At 42.1% G+C, this 19719-nt stretch overlaps 1 protein-coding gene across 3 annotated transcripts in view; it reads left to right on the top strand.

Moving 5' to 3' along the window:
* The first annotated feature begins 905 nt into the window (after positions 1-905).
* Positions 906-19719, top strand: part of mboat1 (membrane bound O-acyltransferase domain containing 1) — a 198105-nt gene continuing 179291 nt past the window's right edge. For all 3 annotated transcript variants that reach the window (XM_068057027.1, XM_068057037.1, XM_068057055.1), the window contains exon 1: positions 906-1151. In XM_068057027.1, the coding sequence (XP_067913128.1) occupies positions 1062-1151 (90 nt within the window). In that variant the 5' untranslated portion in view covers positions 906-1061. The remainder of the gene's footprint in view (positions 1152-19719) is intronic.

Raw genomic sequence — 19719 nt, forward strand, 5'->3', positions numbered from 1 at the left:
TGCTTAACTGTACCTGTGGTTTTAAACTGAACAGTTCGCAGCTCTGCTATTCGACGTTCCCGATGTGCCCCTTTTCTGTGATGTATGTGACAACTAGGTGTGTGTGAACAACATAAGGCCATTAATTAATGACCAAACATGCCACTACATTGCAGTTAGTGTTTAGGGAACCTTTAAAACAGCCAGGGGAAATATCTGCTAAACTCTTCAACAAAGACACTGCCTCTTGGACTATGAAACTTCAAAGCAGCGCCATCGACAAGATTAAGGAAAGTGTTTTAACACACTTTTTGCCGAATCACCTTGTCTTTTCTGAACATTATGGCGTCTTATAGGTTTAGAGGTTCCAAGCCATTTATTACAGCGTTTGTCGGAAATATTTGTCAAACAAAAGGGCAGCTTAGTTCAAGGAGGGTGTGAACTTGAAACTCTCTTGGAATGTTATCAAAAATGTAATTAGGTAACTGGGGATCGGCAAGTTTACCACAGGTCATAACAACAGATAACACCGCAGATACGTTTGTAAAACTTGATCTCCGCCAACCCCCTTCCTGAGCCGTAACCTGGGATACGTTACCAAGCGTTCACTCCTAGAAACTCACTTGAGTTCTCCCTCTGCAGCCGCTTCTTTTACAATACTTTGCCAAGTAACCTCTTACTCAAGTCTTCATACTAGTGCGTGTATTATTTCAGAATTAAACAACAAATGAACCCCAAACTTTACTATCAATATCACGAACCAGCTTCCAATATCACACTGAAATACTTCAACGTGCCCCAAACTCAGCAAAAGAAGCTGAGTGGCACCTCCGCCAGCCAATCAGAATCCCCAGCCATACGGGTGCCTGCCACCAGCCAATGAGAGGTCGGCGAGTCAAGTGGGTCTTCAGGTTGGGTGGCGCCGGGGAGGGAGAGGTTTCAAGCGCACGCGTCAACGGAAGGAGAGCGGTTGTGAGGGACCGCGCTTAGTCAGGCGTTGGTGGTAGTGTTTCCAGATCGGGACGTTCCATACGGCGCTGTTGCTACTTCGTTAGAACGGCAGCACGTCACAATCATGTAGAATGGCAGAACCGCCAAGCATTCCATTTAGAACCACTGGTTCCAGATTGCTAAGCCCACTCAGTGTCTTCTTCAATGTGCCGCTGGAACAGGTAAGGAAACCCTCGTTCTCCAACCCCAGTAATCTGCTGTGATTTTCCAGCCCTTCAATTTGTTATTGATTGTTGTCGATACACCATGTGTGACTGATAGTTACATTAATATTGTCCACAATGACTAGTTGACATGGTATTTTATTCATGACATGTGGGCGTCGCTGGCAAGGACAACATTTATTGCCCATCCCTAGTTGCTCTTGAGTAGGTAGTGTTGAGCTACTTTCTTGAACCACAGTGGTCTGTGTGGTAAAGGTACTCCCATGCTTCTGTTAGATAGGGAATTTCAAGATTTTGACCCAAAGGCAATGAAGGAACGGCAATATATTGCCAAGACAGGGCGGTGTGCGCCTTGGAGGGGAACATGCAGGTGGTGGTGTTATCAGGTGTTCTGCTGACTTTGTTATTTCAGGTGGTAGAGGTAACAGGTTTGAGAAGTGCTGTTAAACAAGTCTTGGTGAGTTGTTGCAATCTGTCTTGTAGGTCAGGGTTTTCAACTGGGCTCTGCAGCCCCTTAGGAATTCCCAAGAAGATTTCAAGGGACTCCCTGTCTCCATTGCACAGACAAATTAAATCTGATCCCCACAAGTTACAGTATCCATTTTAAACTCCAGAAAACTTGTTATGGAAGGATAATGCTGGAGCCTATCTTTGCTCAGTTGTATATTTACAAACATGTAGCTCCTCACTCAAACGCTCCACCAGTCTTAGTGAGTGTCTGCTTGTAAGTACTCAAGTAAGACACAAATTAACACCCTCCACCTGCATATAATCAAACAATTGATACACAATTAACAGATTAACATCCAGGGCACAGAGTTTTATTTTTCAGCCCTGAGTCACCAGTCAACACCAGCACAGGATCAGTTTTGTCCCTGGTCCCACACAATGAGGAACTAGAAAGCATCGCTTAGTGCCAGAGCCTCACGGTTGTTGGTCCGTTGTGTTGCTAAGGAGATGGCATCCAGTCTCAGCGGCACACTCTGCTTGGTTTGTTACTAACAGAGAAGAGGAGAAATGAGAGCTGATACGGCTACCAACCATGGTCTCATCAGCATTCTATTAGTTTCAGTGAGATTTTACAACCTCGCTGACCCTTTATTAACTTCAATACAATTCTCCCAACCTTGGCGACTGTCTACTAACTTCAGCATAACTGAGTCAGGATGAACATTGCACGTGATACTGCTTGTTGAAGACGCCTCCAAGTTTTGACAGAATTGTTACTCAGCACCAGCAATAAGTTTCACATTAAGTAAAATAAAAATAATGAATGTATATTAGCATGTAAAATTAAAGTGCATGGGATTGGGGGTAGTGTATTGCGATGGATAGAAAATTGGTTGGCGGACAGGAAACAGAGTAGGGATAAATGGGTCATTTTCCGAATGGCAGGCAGTGACTGGTGGGGTACCGCAGGGATCGGTGCTAGGACCCCAGCTATTCACAATATATATTAATGATTTAGATGAGGGAACTCAATGTAATATCTCCAAATTTACAGACGACACAAAGCTGGGTGGGAGGGTGTGTTGTGAGGAGGATGCAGAGAGGCTTTCGGGTGATTTGGACAAGTTGAGTGAGTGGGCTAATGCATGGCAGATGCAGTATAATGTGGATAAATGTGAGGTTATCCACTTTGGTAGTAAAAACAGGAAGGCAGATTATTATCTGAATGGCTAGACACTAAGAGGGGAATACGCAGTGAGACTTGGGTGTTCTCGTACACCAGTTGCTGAAGGTAAACATGCAGGTGCAACAGGCGGTAAAAAAGGCAAATGGTATGTTGGCTTTCATAGCGAGAGGATTCGAGTACAGGAGCAACTGTTTGGATGTCTTGCTGCAATGCAGTTTGGTCTCCTTATCTGAGGAAGGATGTTCTTGCTATAGAGGGAGTGCAGTGAAGGTTTACCAGACTGATTCCTGGGATGGCGGGACTGATGTATGAGGAGAGATTGAGTTGGTTAGGATAAGATTTGCTGGAGTTCAGAAGAGTGATGGGGGATCTCTTGGAAACCTATAAAATTCTAACAGGACTTGACAGGGTTGATGCAGGAAGGATGTTCCCGATGGTGGGGGAGTCCAGAACCAGGGGTCGTAGTCTAAGGATATGGGGTAAACCTTTCAGGACTGAGTTGAGGAGAAATTTCTTTACCCAGAGAGTGGTGAGCCTGTGGAATTTGCTGCCACAGAAAGCAGTTGAGGCTAAAACATTGTATGTTTTCAAAAAGGAGTTAGATATAGCTCTTGTGTCTAAAGGGATCAAAGGGTATGGGCAAAAGCGGGAACAGGTTACTGAGTTGGGTGATCAACCATGATCATAATGGCGGAGCAGGCTCGAAGGGCCGAATGGCCTACTCCTGCTCCTATTTTCTATGTTTCTATGCTTAATTATATAGCTAACTGTTATACAGAAGAAAGTGTTCTGTTTTGTTACAGGGGGTCTGTGGAATTTTTATAATGTGGGAGGGGGCCCTCAGATACAAAAAGGTCGAGACCCCCTGTTGGAGATGCTATAAGCTGCAGCCACTGTGTGCCAATGGTGAAGGGAGTGAATGTTTAAGGTGGTGGATGGGGTGCCAATCTAGTGGGCTGCTTTGTCCTGGATGGTGTTGAGCTTCTTGAGTGTTGTTGGAGCTGCATTCATTTAGGCAAGTGTGGAGAGTATTCCATCACACTTTCAGGCAGTGCATTCCAGATCTTAACCACTCTCTGCGTAAAAAATGCTTTCCTCATGTCACCTTTGATTCTTTCGTCATTCACCTTAAATTGGTGTCCTCCGGTTCTTGCCGTTTCACCAATGAGAACAGTTTCTCTCTATCTACTCTGTCCAGACCCATCATGATTTTTAACACTTCTGTCAAATCTCCTCTTAACCTTCTCTTCTCGAAGGAGAACAACCCCAGCTTCTCCAGTCTTTCCTCGCAACTGAAGTCCCTCATGCCTGGAACTATTCCTGTAAATCTTTTTTGCACCCTCCCTAAAGCCTTCACATCCTTCCTAAAGTGCAGTACCTAGAACTGGACACTACTCCAATTGAGGTCAGATCAGTGTGTTCTAAAGGTTCATCATAGCTTCCTTGATTTTGTACTCTTATGCCTCTATTTATAAAACCCAGGATGCTGTGTACCTATTTAACTACTTTTGTAACTTGCCTTGCCACCTTCAATGCTCATATGCCACCCTCCTCCCCACCCTGGTCTCTCTGAAACTGCACACTTTAGAATTATACCCTTTAGTTTATATTGCCAGTCTTCGTTTCTGCTGCCAAAATTGTCACCTCACATTTGTCTGCAAAATATTTCATCTGCCACAAGTCCGCCTATTCCTCTCGCTGCCACTCCGCCCACCCCCCCCAAAACAAGGAGATATTAGGATAGTGGCTTGGTCAAAGAGGCATATTTTAAAAGGGATAGAGAGATGGAGGGGTTTAAGGAGGAAGTTCCATTGCTTCAGGCCTAGGCAGCTGAAGGCACAGTCATCCATGACAAAGCGAAGAAAACTGGGGATGCGCTAAAGGCCTGAATTGAAGGAGCGCAGAGACCTCAGGTTTGTAAGGATGGAGGAAATTACAGAGGTGGGGAGTGGTGAGACTGAGTTATTTGAAAACAAGGATGAGAATTTTAAAATTAAGTCGTTGCGGGCCCAGGGGCTAATGCAGCTCACCAAGCATGGGAGATGGGTGAATGAGATTTGGTGCAAGTTAGGATATGGGCAGTAGAGTTTTGAATGAGCTTAGGTTTACAGAGGGTGGTAGGTGTGTGATCGGCTCAGAGAACATTGGAATAGTCAAGTCTGGAGGCGACAAAAGCATGGATGAGGGATTCAGCAGCAGATGAACTGAGGCAGGAGTGAAGATGGGCGATATTACAGAGGTGCATGTCGGCGGTCTCAGGGATATGGGGGTTGGAAGCTCAGTTCGGGCGTTAAATTGGACAGCAAGTTTGCCAACAGTCTGGTTCAACCCCCAGGTAGCATTTTGGCTTTGTCTAGTTTAAATTAGCAGTTTAATCTCTCTCTATAACTTCTGTTGTAATGTTTTACTGTCTCTGAAAAGGACTTTTCAATATTTTAGGTAGAAAAAGTAGACCTGGCATAAAATAGTGAAAAAATATGCCTTGGTTGTATTTGTGATCATAAGCACCCAAATCTTTTTTTTTACCTGATTAACGTGCCATGTACAAAACTGCTGCAACATGAATTTTTTATGATTCATGAAAATCTATTGAGCCCAATTACATTTCAGTTCTTTTATCTGCTGTACAGGGAAATATATCACATCAAAACGATTGACAAAACTCATGATTTATTGTGATGTGTATTAAATATCGTGGAAAATTTTGTTCATTTTAAAAAATAAATTCGCAGGATCTGAGCATCACTGGCAACGTCAGCATTTATCGCCCATCCTTAATTTCCCTTGAGACATAGCCGAGTGGCTTGCTAGCCCATTTCGGGGTAGTTAAGAGTCACCCACATTGCTGTCGGTCTGGAGTTACATGTAGGTCAGACTTGGTATGGACAGCACATTTCCTTCCCTAAAGGATATTAGTGAACCAGATTAGTTTTAAAAACAATCCAGTAGTTTCATGTTCACCATTACTGATACTAGCTTTTTATCGCACATTTATTTAATTCAGTGAATTTAAATTCCCCAGCTGCTATAGTGAGATTTGAACTCATGTCTCTGGATCATTAGTCCAGGCTTCTAGTCTACTGTACCCCTAACTAATATAACAAATAAAGACATTTAAAAATCCCTTGCCTGTGTACTTTTGCTTTCTTAAGTCTTTTGTGTTGCAAGGAAAATTGGGAAAGTAAAGCTGAAGAGCACATAAAGATAAAGGCCTGGAGTTTGTGCTAGCTGACACAGATTTATTTTTTTTCCAACGCAATTCAGCTAAAATCAGCCAAACCAGCCACCCCTAGATCGAATTCATCGCCATTGTAAGTTTCCTCAAATTGTGCCCATTTGTAGGCCTTCCAGGTGGCTCTTAAAATTGAGCCTTTTTAAGATGTAAAACACTCTTAGGCATGTTTTACAAGATTTTATTTTTTAAAAATTTGCTGAGAAACTGACTGTTTGTTGTACACCAATATTACTAGTAAATGGATCTTTATAGTTTTGCGAAGTTATTTTCAGTTATTTAAAATCAGCTACGTATTGGTGGTGGCCAAGACATTCTGATTTAAAATGCTTATTTTTTTGTGATAAACCCATTTTCAGCTGTATTGATCAAAATGCACTAGGTTACAATTTTTCACTATATAAAGGATTTTTTTTTTTAAAGCAAAGAACTGCCTGATTTGCACTGGTTCATGACTGGTTTTGTGTTCGGCAAATGGATTTGAGTGGAAACACTGAAGGGAAAAAACTTCTCAACACCAACTCAGTTTTGGGCATAATATGTGCAGATTCCACTCAAAGCAGAAACTCCAGGCCACAGAGTATTCAAGTTTAGTTAAATGTGACCTCATTGGAGATGTACTTCAATGGCTGTAATCATTGCTGTAAGGTTATGACAATTCAGATTACTGTAACCTAATTACCGCAAGGGATTTTTTTTTTGCTTTAAAAATGCATCTGTACTTGGGCATGTTTGTTGCTGAATTTTGGTCAATATTGTTCAACAATATTGCTGAGTATAAATTAAGGTTATGTGAAGCCATCTGCATTGCTAAGATGTTTCAAAAAATCACTTGCTTATCATGTATGCAGAGGAACATCACTGGGACCTGATGTAGAAGGAGTTACAGGTTGGAATGTGGAGTCATTGGGGTAGAGTTTCTGCCAGGTTGTACTGGTTTACTAAAATTGGCCAAACCTGTTTAGAAGATCGAGGTATTTGAAGTGCAAGTTACATTCCATGCAAATCAAGTTTCCACAATCTTTTACATTGGTTTTAAAAATATCGTGCTGGAAGCTGGCCCTGCCCACAAAACTGGCCGCGGCCTCAGATGGAATGAATCCCTGTGGTGAGTTTCCTCCAGTTGCGCCTGTTTGCAGTTCTTGGAGGAGGCTCTTCAAATGAAACCTTTGTTAGGTGTTAAGACACCAGTAGGCACCTATTTCAAAGGTTTAAAATATTAGGTAACTGACTAGTGTAGACCAATGAAACTCTTAAGATTCTATATAGCTCTTTTGAAGTCATTTTCAGTTATTTAAAATCAAGTTACTCATAGGTGCTGGCCTAGACACTCTGACTAAAAATGCTTATTTTACAGGATAAACCCATTTCCAGCTGTATTCTTAAAACTGTACCAGATTATCATTCTTAAATACATCAAGGGATATTTTTTTAATCCAAGGGGAAAAATGTAAGCCATTAAATTGTAAAATGCTGCCCGATTGCACTGGTTCATGGAAGAATTTGGAAGAAAACCGGCACAATTTTGATCACAGTATGTGCCCGGACTGCTGATTGCGCCAAAGTGGAAATGCTACTCCATTGTCTGTTTTCGGGGTAGGTGGGAAGTGGAAATCATATACACATCAGTGTCATTGCTTCTTGACAATGCAGGAATGGAGAGAGATGCTGGATGTGGAAGCTTAACCTTGAAGTGATGCAACTTGGATCAGTGTTTTAACAGTAGTGGGATGAAGTAAGGGTGTGGGCAGGTGGAATTATGTGGACTTATTAATGGATATGATGAAGTTTGACACTTTGGCATCCAGCAGCAGACTGAGGTTGCAAAGTGTGGATTCACCCTGAATGAGCAACTGGGAGGAGGGTTTGATCAACGGCAGAGGTACAGATTCCTTGGGGTCTGAACAGATGGCTTTGGTTGCTATTAGGTTGGAGGAAAATTTGGCTGTTTCTTGACTTGATGTTTCATAAGCGGTTAGACAAGCAAAGTGGTAGTTACAGCGTTAAGGCTGGTGATGGAGAGGCATACGTGTGGAGCTGACCCTACAGAAAGAAAAAAAGTAAGGAAAACTTGCATTTATGTAGTGCCCTTGTCAAGTGCTTTGAGACATCCGGTGGTCGTAAAAGGCGCTACATAAATGCAAGACTTTTTTTTTCTTTCTTTCACGACCACCGGGCATCACAAAGCACTTTACAGCCAATGAATGACTTTTGAAGTCTAGTCACTGTTGTAATGTAGGAAACACGCCAGCCCATTTACGCACAGTAAGCTCCCGCAAACAGCAATGTGATAATTACCAGATAATCGGTTCTTGCTCTGTTGGTTGAGGAATGAATATTGGCAGAACACTGGAGATAACTCCCCATATCTTCAAAATAGTGCCATAGGATTTTTTATGTCCACCCGAGAGGGCAGATGGGACCTCAGTTTAATGTCTCATCTAAAAGATAGCATCACCGGCAGTGCAGCATTTGCTCAGTACTGCACTGGAGTGTCAGCCTGGATTTTTGACGCTTTACTGAAAAGATTCCTTAAAGTCAGCACAATGATGAAGAATAGGAGCAGACCAAAGTTAGAAACATGTGGCTTTTTGAGATGAGAATCAGTGGGAGAGATGTCACGACAGAAGTGTTGTCTACATTGTGACAGATAGGAGTGGAACTAAGTGAGGGTAGTGCCAGAGATGGAGTATGAAGAAGGATAGATTGGTCGACTCTGCCAAATATCATAAAGACACCAAGGAAGGATAGCTTACCCCAGTTACAGTCATAAAAGATGTTGGTGACTTGGGGCAGGGCAGTGTCTGGTATGGACAGGGCAGTAACCAGAACTGAAAGGATTCACAAGGAGTGCGGGAGAACTGATTATGCCATTTCTCTAAAATAACCAATAGGGGGACACTGTGTTGCCCCAGTATCATTAACCAAAAAACAAACAAAAGTGCCCCTTTTTTAAAAAGAGGGCAAAACGAATAAAGAACTTAACCGTGAAGATGAAGGAAACTTATAAAGTTAAATAATATTGCCAGTGTCCACTGTATGCTCCAATCTCTGCAGCGTCCACTCTCCGGATCTTTAGCGCAAGCCAGGATGATGATGATCCCGTCAAGCAACAAAGGTTAAATTAGTGTTTCATTTTCAAGCTGTACTCTTTTCATCTCTCTTTGTTGCGCAGGTTTACACAATTACTGGTGTCTCAGTGTATAGAAAAAATATGTTTGGCTGTTTTTTATTTTTGAAACTTTATTTTGGATTCAAAAAGTTTTCTCCTTTTTGGAATGAATATAGCTCAGTTTGAGTGTCGCAGTTATGAATCATGTACTGGAGGAATGAAATTTTTGTTCTCGATCTCTGCTGTATCTATGTCATGGCCTATAGATTCCAGTTGCAGCCTGAGATATTGTGAATAGTGCTTTTCATGTTTTAATCTGATTTTCTTTAAGAAAAAAGGCATAGTTTCTACAATTGATCTCGTACTAGTTCATGTGAGGCCGTGAATAGCAGTGTTTTTTCTTTACCCTCCTCCACTTTGACAGGCCAAAGCGATTAATCCATTCAGAATAAGGTCTGTGGGACATTTTGCTTTTAAAATTCAAGCCTTTCCTTGGATACTGCAAACAGAGATGAAGATGCTGATTTTAGTCCTCTGAGTACTGCTGATGGCTGTTTGCAAAATATGTATATTGGTGAGGGAAGGAGGTAAAGTTAACTACAACATTTGTATTTTCATGTTGCTGTTTCTCTTCCTAGTGGGTCACTTCTCTTTTAAAGAGACAACAATGTTTCCACCAAAAGTAGGAAAAGCAAAATTGGTTAACCAGTCAGTTATATACTAACTGGAGCAATCATGAGATGTACTTCACCTGAGATTTCCTTCTGTATTGTGAAAACTGCCACTTTCTACTGGTTAAAAGGTGAGTTCTGGGACTGTCTGCAACTGAGTGATGAAAGGGCTGATGGTTCAGCAGCAGTGATATCCTGTATTCATGGGCCATTGCATTACCTCATTCTCCACTCTGCTGAAAGCACTGACTTGAGCTTGGTACAGGTCTGCAGGTGGCAGAACCCTCTGCTGTCTAGGGCTTTTCCTTCATCCCATAGAGTTACAATGTCCCCAGACAGCTTACTTTATTGTTTTCCCCAGATACCAAGATGAAGGATTTTTTTTATTGAAGCTTGGAGCCAATCTTGGAATTCCTTTAGTCAGTCTTTTGGATGTTAGTATACCTAAATGCTAAATGGTTCAGATTTTGTATTCACAAAGCAGCAGCAGATCCTAACGAAACTGGGAAAGATTTGTGAAGTTTTAAAAAAAACTACAAATCCAAAAAAAGCACAACTGCTAACTTTAAAATGAGAATCGGCAAAACTAGAGAATTTGTGTTTTGAGTATCTTATTGGCTGTTTGGTTTGTCCATTAAGCTGCACAGTCTTACTCGGATGTTGGAGTACGGTGAAGATTTGTACTAGGAATAAGCGATGATACTTTTGAGCCCCTCTTCAAAACTGAGGCTTTTTCCAGGGTTTCAATATTATGAAATATTCTGAGCGGACAATTGGTGCAAGATTATTTCCATTGGTTAGTTCATTAACAAGGGGCATAGATTCAGAATAATCACTAGATGTGTCGACTTGAAATAAATGCTTTCACTTCAAAGAAGGATTATTAGAACATGGAATGATTTACCATAAGTGGCTATTGCATCAGGCAGTGACATCATTCAAAAGAGTGGTGGATAAGAAATATTCTAAAATAGAGCTGTGTTATTTGGCTTTGTAAAGGGTTAAGAGCTAAGTGTTCCAGAATTTGAATTGTAGAAAGTTTTCGTCATATCAAAGATTGGTTTATGTTTAGGGTACGGACACTTTGATTCTGTATTTTAAAAGTTTCCTTTTATTTAAAGTGGTTTGACCTACTCTCTGTACTTTTTAGCCTTTTGCATTTTTATTTCATACTTCCAACGTTTCTCATTTTTTATTTTTCTTTATAGTAACTGGGGTATGTTCAGTGAATCAGAGAATATTTCTCTTTCCTTAATAAGAATGGGAGTGTATCAACTAAGTGTGGTGGGAAAAGTAACAACTTGGAGAAAATGCATGCTACTTGGAATAGAGATATATCATTCCGTTTCAGAAATATTGCAGCACACATCTATGCTCCAGCTTTGAGTGAGTGATGTTCTAAGCCTAATATAAACATGATTGGTTTGTTTCTGTAAGATTAATATGGGCAGGGTTTGCCATTTATTGGTACTAATGAACTAAGATTAATGCATTAGTTATTATCTGTAATAAAAACAAGAAATGCTGGAAATACTCAGCAGGTCTGGCAGCATCTGTGGAGAGAGAAGCAGAGTTAACATTTCAGGTCAGTGACCCTTCTTCAGAACTGACAAATATTAGAAATGTAAAAGATTTTAAGCAAGTAAAGCGGGGGGTGGGGCAAGAGATGACAAAAGAGAAGGTGTTGATAGGACAAGGTCACAGAGAATAACTGACCAGAAGGTCATGGAACAAAGGCAAACGGTATGTTAACGGTGTGCTGAAAGAAAAAGCGTTAGTACAGAGAGGGTGTGAATTGACTGTAAAGCACAAAGCACTCCAAACACAAATATTAAATTTTAAAAAAAACAGAAGCAGTGGGTCGGCACAGTAGAAACAAACTAACCAAACTAAAATAAAATAACTAAACATAAAAAGGTGGGGGGGGGGGGGAGGTGGGGGGTCATCATGCTCTGAAATTACTGAATTCAATGTTCAGTCTTTTTTTTCTTAGGTTATTTTATTTTAGTTTTTTTTAGTTTGGTTTGTTTGTTTCTACTGTGCCTACACACTGTTTCTGATTTAAAAATTTGTTTTTAATGTTTGTGTTTGGAGTGCTTTGTGCTTTACAGTCAATTCACACCCTCTCTGTACTAATGCTTTGTCTTTCAGCACACCGTTAACATACCGTTTGCGTTTGTCCCATGACCACCTGATCAGTTATTCTCTGTGACCTTGTCCTATCAAAACCTTCCCTTTTGTTATCTCTTGCCCCCCACCCCACCCGCCCCGCTTTACTTGCTTAAAACCTTTTACATTTCTAATATTTGTCAGTTCTGAAGAAGGGTCACTGACCTGAAACGTTAGCTCTGCTTCTCTCCCCACAGATGCTGCCAGACCTGCTGAATATTTCCAGCATTTCTTGTTTTTATTTCAGATTTCCAGCAATTGCAGTATTTTGCTTTTAGTTATTATCTGTAAATTGGTACGAGTAGTGCAACTGGATGCTGTTCACTTGTTCACTTGAGAGGATGACAAAATGAATACAAAGAGGTTAGGAAAGAAGTCAAAAAACTATTAGAAGGCAAAGAGGAATTACAAAAGGAAGTTATCGAAGAATGTAAATATAATAAAGTATTCTGGAGACACATGAATAACAGCAAAATTAGGATAAGGTAGGGCCACTAAGGGTTGCATAAGATAAACTCTCAGATATTGTCAGTTGAAATGGGAAAAATATTTAATAGTTATTTTGCCTCAGTTTTTGCCAGGGAGACCAGCAAGGTGGATATGACATTAGAAGAAGAGATCTTAAAGGACATATAGGAGAGATACAAGGCAGATAACTGATAAACTTGACAGACTTGGAGAGAATGAAACTTAACTATAAGATTTCCATGAATAAATCCAATAAGGAATTCAGGCAAAACTCTTTTACTCAGAAGTTGGTGAAAATGTAGAATTTGCTACCACATGTAAATATTTAAGGTGAATGACATAGCTACTTTTAAGAGGAATCTAGATATGGACATGAGGGAGAAGGGAGTCAAAGGATATGTTGATAGGGTTAGATGAGGTCAAGTGGGTAGAGGCTTACGTGGAGCATAAAAACCAGTGTGGACCAGTTTGTTATACAGATCCAAGTCAAATGGTCAAGAGTGAAGCTAGACACAGATCCTTTTCTGCATAGCTATTTTATTAACAGGATGTCGCAAGACATATCTCTGCCTCTTTTTTTTTTCTCCTGTGTCCCAGCAGGGGCTCTTTTTATATCTGCTCTAAGTCCTTAATGAAACAAAGAACAAAGATAATTACAGCACAGGAACAGGCCCTTCGGCCCTCCAAGCCTGCGCCGATCCAGATCCTCTCTCTAAACATGTCGCCTATTTTCTAAGGTTCTGTATCTCTTTTCTTCCTGCCCATTCATGTATCTGTCTAGATACATCTTAAAAGACTCCATCGTGTCCGCATCTACCACCTCCGCTGGCAATGCGTTCCAGGTGCCCACCACCCTCTGCGTAAAGAACTTTCCACGCATATCCCCCCTAAACTTTTCCCCTTTCACTTTGAACTCGTGTCCTCTCGTAATTGAAACCCCCACTCTGGGAAAAAGCCTCTTGCTATCCACCCTGTCTATACCTCTCATGATTTTGTACACCTCAATCAGGTCCCCCCTCAACCTCCGTCTTTCTAATGTAAATAATCCTAATCTGCTCAACCTCTCTTCATAGCTAGCGCCCTCCATACCAGGCAACATCCTGGTGAACCTCCTCTACACCCTCTCCAAAGCATCCACATCCTTTTGATAATGTGGCGACCAGAACTGTACGCAGTATTCCAAATGTGGCCGAACCAAAGTTCTATACAACTGTAACATGACCTGCCAACTCTTGTACTCAATGCCCCGTCCGATGAAGGAAAGCATGCCGTATGCCTTCTTGACCACTCTATTTATCTGCGTTGCCACCTTCAGGGAACAGTGGACCTGAACACCCAAATCTCTCTGTACATCAATATTCCCCAGGACTTTTCCATTTACTGTATAGTTCACTCTTGAATTGGATCTTCCAAAATGCATCACCTCGCATTTGCCCTGATTGAACTCCATCTGCCATTTCTCTGCCCAACTCTCCAATCTATCTATATTCTGCTGTATTCTCTGACAGTCCCCTTCACTATCTGCTACTCCACCAATCTTAGTGTCGTCTGCAAACTTGCTATACTTTCCTCCAAATCATTAATGTATATCACAAACAACAGTGGTCCCAGCACGGATCCCTGTGGAACACCACTGGTCACACGTCTCCATTTTGAGAAACTCCCTTCTACTGCTACTCTCTGTCTCCTGTTGCCCAGCCAGTTCTTTATCCATCTAGCTAGTACACCTTGGACCCCAAGCGCCTTCACTTTCTCCATCAGCCTGCCATGGGGAACCTTATCAAACGCCTTACTGAAGTCCATGTATATGACATCGACAGCCCTTCCCTCATCAATCAACTTTGTCACTTCCTCAAAGAATTCTATTAAGTTGGTAAGACATGACCTTCCCTGCACAAAACCATGTTGCCTATCACTGATGAGCCCATTTTCTTCCAAATGGGAATAGATCCTATCCCTCAGTATCTTCTCCAGCAGCTTCCCTACCACTGACGTCAGGCTCACCGGTCTATAATTACCTGGATTATCCCTGCTACCCTTCTTAAACAAGGGGACAACATTAGCAATTCTCCAGTCCTCCGGGACCTCACCCGTGTTTAAGGATGCTGCAAAGATATCTGTTAAGGCCCCAGCTATTTCCTCTCTCGCTTCCCTCAGTAACCTGGGATAGATCCTATCCGGACCTGGGGACTTGTCCACCTTAATGCCCTTTAGAATACCCAACACTTCCTCCCTCCTTATGCCGACTTGACCTAGAGTAATCAAACATCTGTTCCTAACCTCAACATCCGTCATGTCCCTCTCCTCGGTGAATACCGATGCAAAGTACTCGTTTAGAATCTCATCCATTTTCTCTGAGTCCAAGCATAACATTCCTCCTTTGTCCTTTAGTGGGCCAATCCTTTCTCTAGTTACCCTCTTTCTCCTTATATATGAATAAAACAATGCCCTTCCCTGTGTATCTTTAACAACATAATTAACCCACCATTAACATAGTTGGGCTGAATGGCATGTTTGTAGTGCTGTAAAATTCTATGTTTTCTGTTTGGTTGGTGCTGCCACTTTATCGAGTAAACCCTGCTGAGCTAAAGCCATTGTACCTCAACTCTTTTCTGCCCAGTTGTCATTGGTAAATTTTGGTTAACAGTTGATTCTTGTCCCTGTATTTTTTTTAATTAGTTGCTGGAATGTGGGCATCACTGTCTAGAATGGCATGTACTGTCCATCCCCAAGTGTCCTCAAGAAGGTGGTAGTGAGCTGCCTTCTTAAACTGCTGTAGTCCATGCGGGGTAGGTACACCTACAGTGCTGTTAGGAAGGGAGTTCCAGGATTTTGACCCAGCGACAGTGAAGGAACGGTGATATAGTTCCAAGTCAGAATGGTGTGTGGCATGGAGAGGAACCTGCAGGTGTTGTTCCCATGCAACTGCTGCCCTTGTCCTTCTAGGTGGTAGAGGTCGCGGGTTTGGAAGGTGCTGTCTAAGGAGCCTTGGTGCGTTGATGCAGTGCATCTTGTAGATGGTACACACTGCTGCCACTGTGCGTCGGTGGTGGAGGGAATGAATGTTTGTGGATGGGGCACTAATCAAGCGGGCTGCTTTGTCCTGGATGGTGTCAAGCTTCTTGAGTGTTGGAGCTGCACCCATCCAGGCAAGTGGAGAGTATTCCATCACACTCCTGACTTGTGCCTTGTAGATGGTGGACAGGCATTGGGGATATTGCTCTATTCAAAATTGCTACGAAATTTCAGAATCATTGGGCTGGATTTTGTTCTCCCCCGCCCCCCCCCCCCCCCCACCCAAGACATCGGGATCTGTGGCGGGGTGGGGGTGGGGGGAGGCGCCTAGAGATGCCTCCAGGAGAGGGCACCACGCACCCTGATGCTGGGAGGGCCTGGCCTGATGTTACTGGTGGCGGCCCCCCCCCCCCCTGCCGTTTGGCGAGGGGACCCTTATTTGAATATTTAAATAAATTAAAATTAATGAATTAATATTTATGCTGCCACCTGATGTCTTGCTGTGATCTTTGGGCTGGCGGCCAGCATTTCCTTGGCTTTGGATCCCCTTCCAGGGAAACGAGGCACCACACTGGTGGGGAGGGGGGAAAACAGGATCAAACTAATGTCACAGGTGTAGGTGTTGGTAGGAAAGGTTAGAGTTTAAAGTTTGTGCAATTTGTTGGGGGGGGAAGGTCAGGTGGACAAGGTAGGTGTTTGGGGTGGGCAGGGAAGGGCGCATAATTAATTTTATTATTGGGGATTGGGTGGGAGAGGGGCAGAAGAAATGTCCTGCATTTCTTTTCATTTACTTTAATTTTAGATACTTAAATTTCCAGGTAGGGCTCAAAGCCTTTAAAAAATGGCATCAGTGTCTGCGCAAAGGCAGCTGACTCCATTGCTGGGGACTGACAGCCAACCCTCCATCTGATCGGGGTGGGGGGGCGGTGGGCGTGGGGGTGGTGGCGGCCTGTCTCGGCTATTTAAATGAACTGCAGCACGGAAGATTGTGGCGGCTCTGCAACTCCCACCGCCGACATCAGCGGCGGGCACAGAAGTTCAGCCCATAAAAATCATAAAAAATTTACGATACAGAAGGAGGCCATTTGGTGTCACGGCTCTTCAATTTGACATCAAGTACTTTTAAATGTGGTGAGTGTTTCTGCTTCCAGCAACCTTTCAGGCAGTGAGTTCCAGGTCCCTATTACCCTCTGGGTGAAAAAGTATTTCCTTATCTTCCCTCTACTCCTACTACCAGTTACTTTCAATCTATGCCCCTGGTTTTTGATCCCTCTGCTAAGGTAAATATCTCCCTCAGACTGTTTGTAGGTCTGTAGTACACATCCAGCAGTGTGTTTGCCCCTTTTTTGTCTCTAGTTACTCTAGGCCCCTCATAATTTTATACACCTCAATTAAGTCACCCCTCAGTCTCCTCTGCTTCAAGGAAAATAACCCCAGCCTAGCCGATCTTTCCTCCTAGCGTACATTTTCTAGTCCTGGCAACATCCTTGTAAATCTCCTTTGCATCCTTTCCAGTGCAATCGCATCTTTCCTGTAATGTGATGTCCAGAACTATGTGCAGTAGTCAAGCTGTGTTCTAACTAGCGTTGTATGTAGTTCGAGTTCATAGATTCTCTGCCTCAGCTAATAAAGGAAAACATGCCATATCCCTCCTTAACCAGCTTATTGACTTGTCCTGCTACCTTTTAAGGGTATGTGGACATACACTCTAAGGTCCCTCTGTTCCTCCACATTACTCCACATCCTCCCATTTATTGTGTATTTCCTTGCCTTGTTGCACTTCCCAAAATGCATTATGTCATACTTCTCCTGATTGAATTCTATTTTCCACTTTTCTACCTTACTGACCAGACTATCTATATCTTCCTGCTGTCAAAAGTTTTCCTCCTCACTATCAACCACTTGGCCAGTTTTTGTATCATTTGTGAACTTCTTTATCATGCCCCCCATGTTTGAGTCTAAATCATTAATATAAATTACAAAAGATAAGGGACTTAGTACTGAGCCCTGCGGAACACCACTGGGTTCAGCCTTCCAGTCGCAAGAACACATGTTAACCATTACCCTTTGCTTCTTACCACTAAGTCAATTTTGGATCCAATTTACCTCTCTCCCTTGAATCCCAAGGGCTTTTACTTTTTTAACTAGCCTGCCATGTGGGACCTTGTCAAAAGCCTTGCTAAAATCCATGTAGAGCACATCCACTGCACTGCCCTTGTCAACCCTACTTGTTGCTTCCTCAAAAAATTCAATCAAGTTAGTCAGACTTGACCTCCCCTTAACAAATCTAGGCTTAATTTCCTTGATTAATCTGTGCCTCAGGATTGATTCTAATAATTTACCCAGAACCGAAGTTAAACTAACTGACACAATTACTTAAATTATCCCTTCCCTTTTAACCAATGGTAAGATGTTTACAGTCCTCCAATCTGCTGGCACCACTCCTGTAGCCAGGGAGGATTGAAATATGGTCAGAGCCTCCACAATTTTCTCCCTTGCTTTGTTTTTTAAAAAGCTAGGATATATTTCATCCAGGCCTGGTGATTTATCTACTTTCAAAGACATCAGTCTCTTTTACTACTGCCTCTCTTACAATGTTTATCTCATCCAATATTTCACACTGTTCCTTCTTAACTAAAATATCATCATTGCCCCCCTCTTTTGTGAAGACAGCAGCAAAGTATTCATTAAAAACCTTAGCCACATCCTTGCCTTCAAACAGAGGTTAACCTTATTGTCCCTAATAGGCCCTCGTGTTTCCTTAGTTATCCTCTTGCTCCTTACAGAACATCTTTGGAATTTCCTTGATTTTACTTGCCAGTACTTTTTCATGCCTTCTCTTTGCTTTCCTAATTTCCCTTTTAATTTCACCCCTATCCTTTCTTTACTCTTCTGGGCTCTCTGCAATATTATGTTCTTGCTTTCTTACATAAGCTTCCCTTTTTTTGCCTTATCTTCCTCTCTATGCACCTTTTTATTTAGGGGCTCTAGATTTGGCTGTCCCACCCTCTTTCTTTGTTGGAACCTGTTCACCCCAAACCCCTTGAATCTCCTTCTTGAATGCCTCCCATTACTCTGACACCGATTTACCTTCAAGTAGCCGTTTCCAGTCTACTTTTGTTAAATCGCATCTCCGCCTAGTAAAATTGGCTTTCCCCCAATTTAGAACCTTTACTCTTATTTTAGCTTTGTCCTTTTCCATAAGAATGCTAAATCTAACTGAATTATGATCACTACCACAAATGTGCTCTCCCAGTGACACTCCTGCCACGTGCCCAGCTTCATTCCCTAAAGCGAAGTCCAAAACTGCCCCCCTCTCTTTTTGGGCTTGCTGTGTACTGGCTATAAAAGTTCCCCTGAATGCATGTTAAGAATTCTGCTCCCTCTGTGCCTTTCACGCCATTTCTATCCCAGTTAATGTTAGGGTAGTTGGAAATTCCCCACTATTACTGCCTTATTGTCTTTGCATTTGTCAGAAATTTGTCTACAAATTTGCTCTTTGATCTCCCTCAGACTGTTCGGATGTCTATAGTACACTTCCAGCAGTGTGACTGCCCTTTTTTTGTTCCTTAGTTCAACCCATATAGCTTCATTTAATGAAACCTCTAAAATATCATCCCTTCTCACAATTGTATTTGTTTCTTTGATCAATATTGTCACCCACCTTTTTAATCCCTCAATCTTGTCTGAACACCCTGTAACCAGGATCCTTAAGCTGCCATTCCTGCCCCCCTCTAAGCCATGTTTCAGTAATGGCTATACCTGTAAACCTTAAAGGTTTGAGTATGAATACGGTGGGGAGTCTTTTCAGAAGTGCTGTTAGTATTTTAAAGCTACAGGGAGCAGGCAGAACTGCTGGAATTGTACCTACTTTCCCATATTTACCTGCTATATAACTGGTTATTGCTTTATTTAGCTGTGAATGGAATAATAATGAAATAATTGCCATTTGTCTGATACAGCACTCATTTCTATTCCCAAAACCATTTTGTATAGCACGCTTTACTTGAATGGTTTGTGCTCAACAGTTCGCTATTGTGTTTCGCATACAAAGATTTCCCCGGTCGGTCTAGTCCCATCATTCCATTAATTCATCTGTTCTACATAGTGACTTACCAAGTCAGGTGAATTATGTTCAGTGCTTCTTAAAAAAAAACATAGAAAAATGCTCTCAACTTTTAAAGTTGTAAGCACAGAAACTTTCAAACATTTTATTCATGAATGACCTCAGAGATGAGCTGACAGCATGAGATTACAGGGAA

The sequence above is a fragment of the Heterodontus francisci genome, chromosome 2, assembly GCF_036365525.1.
Source record: "Heterodontus francisci isolate sHetFra1 chromosome 2, sHetFra1.hap1, whole genome shotgun sequence".
NCBI lineage: Eukaryota > Metazoa > Chordata > Chondrichthyes > Heterodontiformes > Heterodontidae > Heterodontus > Heterodontus francisci.